This window comes from Ailuropoda melanoleuca, unplaced genomic scaffold (genome assembly GCF_002007445.2).
Source record: "Ailuropoda melanoleuca isolate Jingjing unplaced genomic scaffold, ASM200744v2 unplaced-scaffold2529, whole genome shotgun sequence".
Lineage (NCBI taxonomy): Eukaryota > Metazoa > Chordata > Mammalia > Carnivora > Ursidae > Ailuropoda > Ailuropoda melanoleuca.
The window spans coordinates 1-9084 of record NW_023195270.1 but is presented as its reverse complement, the minus strand read 5'-3'; the positions used below and the strand labels follow the sequence as shown (position 1 = coordinate 9084).

General features: G+C 54.3%; 1 protein-coding gene across 1 annotated transcript; it reads right to left on the bottom strand.

The window, feature by feature from the left end:
* Positions 1 to 4: 4 nt before the first annotated feature.
* Positions 5 to 7827, bottom strand: LOC117798110 (dual oxidase 1-like). Its single transcript, XM_034650535.1, has 7 exons — positions 7716 to 7827; positions 4508 to 4733; positions 4119 to 4212; positions 3723 to 3898; positions 943 to 1068; positions 221 to 399; positions 5 to 46 (listed from the first exon to the last, which is right to left on the bottom strand). Exons 2-5 carry the CDS (start codon positions 4602 to 4604, stop codon positions 1052 to 1054), a joined length of 384 nt encoding a protein of 127 aa, XP_034506426.1. The 5' UTR covers positions 4605 to 4733; positions 7716 to 7827; the 3' UTR covers positions 5 to 46; positions 221 to 399; positions 943 to 1051.
* Positions 7828 to 9084: the final 1257 nt, after the last annotated feature.

The window sequence follows — 9084 nt, the reverse complement described above, 5'->3', positions numbered from 1 at the left end:
CGGGTGGTGTCCGTGATGCCCATGTGGTGAGCCCCAAATGCGTAGTCTGTTGGGGAGCCCAGGCGGGTAAGGGGAGCAGTGCAGAGGAGAGAGCGCCACTGAGGCAGGTCAAGGGCCCGCCCTGGCTGCCACCCCTTCACGCAGGCCCCCTCTGCAGCCTCCGTTCAAACAGGCCCCATGCACCCACGGGAGCCCCGACCCCAGGGCTGCCCACACTCACAGTAGGCCCGCTCCAGGAAAAGGCCCCCGCTGATGGCATAGAACACAGCCACGCAGCCAATGTGGCGGCGGTAGTTCTCGATGAAGCGCTTGAACTGCTGCAAGGTCTGGTGGCGCCGGCTGCGCTGAAACTTCTCCCGGTGGGCCTCCGTGAACAGCAGGGGCTGGAATGATGTTACCCTGGGGACAGGAAGTCTCGGCTCTGGCTACGAACCGCCCGCCCAGTGCAACCCGCCTCCCAGGAGCAGAGAAAGGGCACCAAGTTGCTCAAGCCAAGCAGGGTTCAGACCCCAAAAGCCCTACCACACTCCTCTGATAAGGCTGTCAGACTAGGGACAGCCTTGCAGTGCTCACTTGGTCAGTTCATCCCAGGGAATGCACTCCCTCTAGCCCAGGTCCCACTCACACTCGGACAGCCCTGTCCCCTCCCAGTCTGCAGCTCCCCACTCTCACCCTGCTCTGTTCTCACCCTGTACTGGAAGCACAGAAGTCACCCCCTCCAGGAAGCCTGCCTTGACTTACCAGGCAGAGGTGAGCACTTCCTTGAGCTCTGAAGCTCCTTGCTCTGACCACTGTCACAACATTCATTGGTGGGACATCATGATTATCAATGTAGCAGACCGCCTTGTCAGACTGTGATCTGCTTGGGCATGAACTATTCATCCTGCCTGCAGCCCTGCATGCTAAAGGGATGCATGAACTTAAGGAGAGGAGCAGGCGTACTTCTTGCCAAACCTCCATCGAATCTCCTGGGGAGGGTCTGTGTCCATGGGGCACTGCAGTCTCTGTGCTGTCCACTCCATGTCAGCGTTGCTGTGGGGACAGCGAGCGCTCACTCTGGGGGAGGGACTAGGACAGGAATAAAAGAGATAGGATTTTGGCCACCTGAGCCACTTGATCCTCGNTGATCCTCACTGCCCCTGGTCTCTCTTCAGACCGACTCTGCTGAGGAGGGGTCAGAGCTCTCAGCCAGGGGCCAGCAGACATCCCACAGAGACCTGGAGAGAGAATGAGTTAGATCCTGGGGACACACATACAAGCTGTGTCCTTCACAAGGGCATCTGACCCTGGCAGCAGGTGAGTGCTGAAGTCCAGCAGGCTCTCTGCTCTTCCTGGTACAGGGCTGTGTCTGCCTACAGCAAGGAGCCCTTTTTTCTAATTTGCATGAAGACACTACATAGGCTAGTAGGGCCCCTGATCCCAGGCATTCTGGGGAGAGAAAAGGCAACCCCCCCAACCCCAGCCCTCCCTCCAACATTCCCAGATCAGGGCTCACCAGATCTTTTCCTGGCTGATGTAGGAGGCTCNAGGCTCGCCAGCACAGGTCCTTGATGACTTCAGGCACCTCTACCCCGTAACACAGAGCTGATCTTGGGAACAGCTCAGGGCCCAGAGCCCAGGAAGACCTGGCACTCACCCCATATCCATACTGTAGAGGGTCCTTGGCCAGTACCCTTGCCTTTGGGTGCCCCAGCCCCAGCCTGTTCCCCCAGTGGGAGCTAGACCCAGCCATGAGGGGGCAGGGAGAAGGCCTGAATTTGTTGGCCAGACAGTGTCCCCTGGATGTGTGTCCACCTTCAGCCCCGCTCCTGGGACTGGAATCAGGCTTATGTGGTAGAGTTCAGAAACTGCAACCTGCCTGCTGACACCATTCTGCCACAAAAACCCTGCTAAACCCTCCAGCTTAAAGCCTCCTGGGAATTAAATGTAGTTCTAGGTAGCGCATATATGGAGATCACCATCAAATTCTTTCCACCTTCCTGTGTTTAAAAATGTTCATAATAATATGTTGGGGGGGAAATACTCTCCCTTGAGCCACCCATTCCTCTCTGTCTGGCCTGAGCATTGCAGGGGAGGGCAGGACTGAGCTGCAAAGCCATGTTCTAACAGGAAGCCTGGGAATCTCCAGGTCACTTCCAAGTGCTAAACTAATCTTGACGACTACCCTGGTCTACAGCTCAGAGGGCACAAGTGATTAAGTTGAATTTCATGAAATCAGAATGTTTACAACAAAGTATAGATATTTATCCATCAAATTTCAACAAACNTCAAATTTCAACAAACAGCAAGTGCGGCAACATGGTAACAAAAGGCAGGTGAACAGGGAGATCTAGGAAAGGGATGCTTCCTGAGCTCTTCTTGTACCTTTCCTGTAGGTACATTTAAAATGTTTCATAGTAAAATCTGAAGGAAACAACAAGGCACAACAACAATTAAAAGCAAAACAAAATAGGACTCAAAGCTACCCTTCTACATAATCCTCACTCCCCCAGCCTGGTCCTTCACCCCAGGGGCTGAATGTTCTTAGGACTCTGGCCTGGGCTCATCTCCAGGCATCTGCCCCTGCTCAGNTGTAGGTACATTTAAAATGTTTCATAGTAAAATCTGAAGGAAACAACAAGGCACAACAACAATTAAAAGCAAAACTAAATAGGACTCAAAGCTACCCTTCTACATAATCCTCACTCCCGCAGCCTGGTCCTCCACCCCAGGGGCTGAATGTTCTTAGGACTCTGGCCTGGGCTCACTTTGAGGCACCTGCCTCTGCTCAGCCCTCAGGCCCAGGTGCCTACTGCCCTGGCTGCCTGGGAAAAGTGAGAGGCTGAAGAATCAGGAGTGCTGGGTCTGCACTCCAGTAGTTCTCCTCCAGCCCTGGGCTGTGGAAGCCCTGACCAGAGCCACAGTTATGTCCTGCCCAACTCGCCCCTCTCCCACATCTGGGCTGCTCAGTTCCCCCAAGTTCTTGTAATCCTGGGAGGGGCTGGGTTTGGTCTCAACATGCCCCAGTGAGAAACTGTGAAGGTACCGTAACAGCTCAGAGTAGACCACAGAGAGTCCTGCTACCTGCCCCCTCCTCACCCTGGCTCTAGCCTCCACCCACCTGAGACACAGGTGGAACAGGAAGTAGGGGGAAGGACAAGAGAAGTGGGTCTCCATGCACTCAAGCAACATTAACCAAGCGCTCAGCCAAGGGATATAAAGGCAAACAAAACCAGAGCCTCCCCTGCCAGCAGACACCCTAGCTCAGGCGAATATGGCCTGGAGAGGACTGTAACAAGGAGACACTGTCCCCCCCACCCCACCCCCGTCCTGGGCACCTGGCACAGGGATCTTTGACAGAGAGCTGGAAGAAGCAGAATCCTGTCTGCTGTCCCCCACCCCATCCTGACCCTGCCCACCCTGGGAGCAAAGCTGCATTAGGACTTTTGTGGGCCCTAGGCACTGACTGTCACCTTCCTAAACCACTTCGGCCCTTAAAAAAAAAAAAAAAGTATATACGTGTATTTATAAAAGATAAATATTTTTTATAATCATGTCAGTACATAGAAGGATATAATCCAGGCTGGATATATTATCACCTATTTATTATTATTATACTCATTCTTCTGACTTTAAAAGAAATTAAAGCATTTCTGTGGGCTCCTAAAAGTAGGTGGGCCCTATGCACTGTGCCTGCTATGTCTAATGGCTACGTCAGTCGGCCCCAAGGCCAGGCCCCCCACCTTTGACGCAGAGCTGTGTGAATCGCAGCTCGCTGTCATGGTCCCGCAGCATGAAGTGGAAGTCCTCCCACGTCAGCTCCTCCTTATCCTGGAAGCCGGACTCCCGGAACATGGACTCCACCACCTCCGTCAGCTGGGCCTTGGACAGGCAGTTGTTGGAGATCTCGATGAAGGACCTGGGGTTGGGGGAGGGAAACCATCAGGCCCTGAAAAGAAGCTTGAGGCCTAGACAGGAGGGCCTTCGGAGCCCACATGGAAGGGTACCCTCCTAGTTATAATAGTCTTCGGCTATATGGCCCCTGCTCTTTACCCTCCTGCTCCCACCTTCATGCCCCCACTTCTTTCCCCAGCAGGCCCTGTCCTGGCCCACTCTTCCGGCCATCCCACAGGACCAACCTCAGCATCCTGATGAACTCGTCCTTGGAAATGAGACCATTCCCATCAAAGTCATACATGCGGAACATAAGGCGAGACTTCTCCTCAGGAGAGCCTGGGAGGAGGAGGACCCCGTGAGAGCCCCAACCTACCTGCCTAAACCCCAGGCTGACCAGAAGGGGCCTCACATGAGTCTGACTCACTGCTGATCACAACAAGGGGTCACTCTGCTTCCTGATCTCTACATGGGTGCTCCGAGATGTCTGCCGTGGCTGGAGACCAGGCTCCGGCACTTCTCCTTCTCCAACAGGTCAGCTACCCTCCAGCCTNACAGGTCAGCTACCTTCCAGCCACAGTCTTTAGCCCCTTCCATCTTCTCCTACCTGGACGATCACTTCCTTTTCCCCTACCTTTCATGTGGACCACCAGGATGTCCAGAAACTCCCAGAATGACAGGTAGCCATTGCCATCTTTGTCCGCCAGGGAGAACATGGACTCCACAAACATGTCCTGGGGCTTGAGGCCCAGGGACTCGGCAAACTCAGCTCTGCTCAGCTCGCAAGTGAGGGCCTCCCGTACCTTCTGTGATGAGTCTAGGGGCAGGGTCCCTGCGTCCGCCTGGTTGATGTCCAGCACCTGCACCCNTTCTGTGATGAGTCCAGGGGCAGGGTCCCTGTGTCCGCCTGGTTGATGTCCAGCTCCTGCACCCGGGCAGCAACAGAGGGAGGGAGAGAGAAGGAGACAGGGTTTCCTTGATTTGAAGTCCAGCTGAGGCTTGTAGGAGCCACCTTTTCCAGGTGTCTGCCAGCACCCTGTCTCCTGAGCACCTACCCGTGCCCTGCAGGTGGTCCCTGGGGCCTTTTGTTCTGCAGAGCCCTGGTCCTCTGTGTTAGCTGATTGGACCAGGGATGCACACTTGACCCAAGCAGATGATCTGGAATTGGGACTAAGAGGTCCCAGGTCTGTCTTGACTTGAGCACAAAAAAACTCAGAAGTCATGGACCGCCATGTTCTTCCAAGTGCTCAGAGACACAGACAGGGAAGTAAACACACAGAGAAAAGNGTTGATGTCCAGCTCCTGCACCCGGGCAGCAACAGAGGGAGGGAGAGAGAAGGAGACAGGGTTTCCTTGATTTGAAGTCCAGCTGAGGCTTGTAGGAGCCACGTCTTCCAGGCGTCTGCCCAGCACCCTGTCTCCTGAGCACCTACCCGTGCCCTGCAGGTGGTCCCTGGGGCCTTTTGTTCTGCAGAGCCCTGGTCCTCTGTGTTAGCTGATTGGACCAGGGATGCACACTTGACCCAAGCAGATGATCTGGAATTGGGACTAAGAGGCACAAAAAAACTCAGAAGTCGTGGCCCGCCATGTTCTTCCAAGTGCTCAGAGACACAGACAGAGGGAAGTAAACACACAGAGAAAACGAGGCAGGCTAAGAGAGAGAAGTGACTTTGTTTGCTGGCAACTTTCCCTTTCCTAGCCCCTTCCAGGCCAGGTCACAGTCCTCCCTTTGGAATTCCTGAGACATCACCACAGCCTCAGAGTCAACTGACCTTTTATCAGTGCGAGCTTGCTCTTCGACCCAAAGGAGTTTTGACTGAGAAAAAGCCTCAGCTGAGCTGAGAAAAACTGGGGCTTGGGCAAGGGGAATTCTCATGGTGAGCTATCTTTAGCCCACCCAGGGGCTGCCCCAGCATCAGAACAGGGGGTGAGGGAAGCAGACAGGCCTCAGGTACAGCACCTATTTTGCCTGCCTGTCAACCGGGGGCCCCCAGTCCAAGCCTGGCTGTGGTTTCATGATGCAAACCTTGTTGCTCNAGAGACACAGACAGAGGGAAGTAAACACACAGAGAAAACGAGGCAGGCTAAGAGAGAGAAGTGACTTTGTTTGCTGGCAACTTTCCCTTTCCTAGCCCCTTCCAGGCCAGGTCACAGTCCTCCCTTTGGAATTCCTGAGACATCGCCACAGCCTCAGAGTCAACTGACCTTTTATCAGTGCGAGCTTGCTCTTCGACCCAAAGGAGTTTTGACTGAGAAAAAGCCTCAGCTGAGCTGAGAAAAACTGGGGCTTGGGCAAGGGGAATTCTCATGGTGAGCTATCTTTAGCCCACCCAGGGGCTGCCCCAGCATCAGAACAGGGGGTGAGGGAAGCAGACAGGCCTCAGGCACAGCACCTATTTTGCCTGCCTGTCTACCGGGGGCCCCCAGTCCAAGCCTGGCTGTGGTTTCATGACGCAGACCTTGCTGCTCCCAACAAGGAGCTTTAGTGGAAAGAGCCTGGGGCTGGAAGCAAAAGATCGGGTTCCTGTCCCAGCTTTGCCACCCACTTGCTGTGTGACCTCAGGCAAGTCTCACCAGTTGTCTGTCATTCATTTTTCTTACCNGTGTGACCTCAGGCAAGTCTCACCAGTTGTCTGTCATTCATTTTTCTTACCTGCCCTACTTATCTCACAGGGCTATTGTGAGAATCAACAAGAGACATTGTATGGAAAATGTCTTGAAACCTGGAAGCACTGTGCAGACGGAGAGGGCTGGCAGCTACTCCTAAGACATGGTAGCACCCTTGTGCACCCCCAGCACAAGGGTACCCATAGCTGAGTAGAGGTGCCCCGGCCCCACCTGGGCCCTGGCAATGAGTCTCCCAACCTGGGGGGGGGGTTGTCCCTCCATTCTAGTGCATACTCAAGTTCAACTGGCTTGGGGAGTAGATGACAAAAGCCATGTGCCTGGCACATCATAAATGACCATTAAATGGTCACTTCCCTCAGGAATCCTCTCCCCAGTCAGCCAACCCTGTTTCTTCTCCTCAAACATTAATTTTTTTGCTCTTCTACTAGACACCTCTGTGCAGTCCCCCCTGCTCCTTTCCACTGAGCCAACAATTTTTCACCTTTTTTTTAAGTCTTCGTCAAATCTGACCCGAACCATGACTGTCCACCGGCCTGAAGACTCGGCACCTTTTCTGAACTCCTACACTGCTTAGCTCCTGGCTGTTTTATAGTCATCATTCTGTGCTGGTTACCTTCCTTTCTGTGTCTGTTCCTTCTTCCAGAGGGGTGACAAACTCCTTGAGTGGGGCCTGGGCTGGAGGGATCTTATCTCTACCAAGCTTCTCCTCTCCACCCTTCTGGACCCAGGCTGCTTTATTTCTGTGCCAGACGTGGATGCAAGTCCTTGCATTTCTCTTCCTGGCTTGTTTCCCAAATCTCCTCAGTAGTTCTTGGAAGTCTGCAAGGTGGGCTCATGTCCCAAGGAGGCCTCTGGCAGCAGCATTCCACCAAGGAGGGGGCACCAAGGGCTCTCACTGGCCCCATACTGACTCTGAGTTTCTGCGGCTCTTTGGCTAGGATGAGTTAAGTGAGGGCAGAAAGGCTGGACAGCCCTGAGGAGAGAGCTGAGTGACACATACAGATAAGCTCCTGACGTGGCCTCCCTGGAGTGGCTCAGGTAGATGTCAGAGCATCTCCTTACAGAGAGGCCAGGTGATTGGGCCAAAAATGCAGTAGACCTGATTATTAGTGTCAGGGCTCCTGACTTGCCCTGGAGTCACCCCATGGCTGTGTGCAGGTAAGGGCACCGCCATAGGCAGACATACAGGGACAGACCTGAGCCTACCTACACACCTGGGAGAAAAGGTGCCTGAAAAAGGTCTCCAAGAGGTGGCTCCTCTGCTCTCAGGTCACGGCTGCCCTCATCAGCTCCTGCTCCCGCAGCTCCCACTCCTGGAACCTCAGCCCGCTCTCCTTCAGCGGCCCCCCAAAGGTTTTCCACCAGCACCTGCCGCTCTTCCTCCAGGTTAAATAGCAGCACCTATGGAGTGGCGATAGGGAGGGCAACCATTTGTCGAGGACTCCTGGGGCCAGGAGCTTTGCGTGAGTTTTGTCAGGGGCCACTGGAAAGAATGCCCTTGTAAAAGGGATTTACTGTTATGTCCTGGGCTCGGTGGAGTTCCGGGCTCATTTATAGGCACAGAAACTGCATTCAGAGACGCACGTCTGAAGCCATTCTTCCCTCTCTGTTCACATGGGAGAAAAGAGTCAGGAAGGCAGGGGCCCGGAAGCCAGACAGTCAGAGCTGAAAATCAGCCTCTGATTCAGTTCCCCTCCAAACACTCTAACAATTCACTAGATCCTAAAATCAGGGGGCAGAGAAGAGAGCCTGGCTTCTTCCAAGGACTCCAAGCTAGGGCCCACTGGGGCATCCTTAAAAGGGGCGGGGAAGACTGCACAGGAAGAAGAAGGCACTGTGCAGATCATGTCAGCCCACAGGCCCAGAGTGAGATGAATGTGTTCACATTTCTCTCTCAGGTACTACAGCCAGGGACTAGAAGCCAGAAACCCTGCCTGATTCAGCGCTCCTTCCCCTCCACCTGGCTGCCTGCCTGGCTGTGGACCAGGAACGGGACCAGCTGGGCCATACCAGGTCATACTCCTTGGGGATCTTGAGCAGCAGGTCGCGGCATCCGCGGTTGCCGGACAGGGTGAGGTTGACCTGCTGCGGGGACCGCAGCTGGATGGTGCGGAGCACAGAGAGCCTGCCGTCCACCACGCATGCCTGCCCAGGCTGCAGGTGCACGAGCACAGGCCGAGAGGGCTCCTTGTGGCCCTGCCATTCCAATGCTGGAGAGACAGGGCTGGTCAGCTGGGGCCAGGACGCAGGAGGCCAGCTTAGGGCTGGAGTTAGGTCAAGGCCTCCGTAGCTCCTGGCCCCTTCTTGGGTACTGAGGGTCGTCCCTTCCCCTACAGTCCTGCTGTCTTCCCACGTGAACAATAACTACCATTTCCTGAGTGTTTACTGTGTGCCCAATACTGTACCAAGCACTTGGCGGGAACTAGTTAATTTAATCTTCATAAACCTTCATGAGGTAAGTGCTATTATTATTCCCGTTTCACAGATAAGAAAAAATAGGTTTAGAGGGATTAAAAAATCTGCCTAAGGCCCAAAAGCCGAGTGGTGGAATCAAGATTCCAATCCTCCTTCAGTGTGCCTCTG

Excerpts from the sequence above, each read along its gene's own strand:
- LOC117798110 (XM_034650535.1), bottom strand. The coding sequence starts at position 4,604 with ATGTTTGTGGAGTCCATGTTCTCCCTGGCGGACAAAGATGGCAATGGC. Across the intron at positions 4,213-4,507 it reads CCTGGTGGTCCACATGAAAG|GCTCTCCTGAGGAGAAGTCT; the intron begins GTAGGGGAAAAG and ends TCCTCCTCCCAG. Across the intron at positions 3,899-4,118 it reads GAGTTCATCAGGATGCTGAG|GTCCTTCATCGAGATCTCCA; the intron begins GTTGGTCCTGTG and ends CCCCAACCCCAG.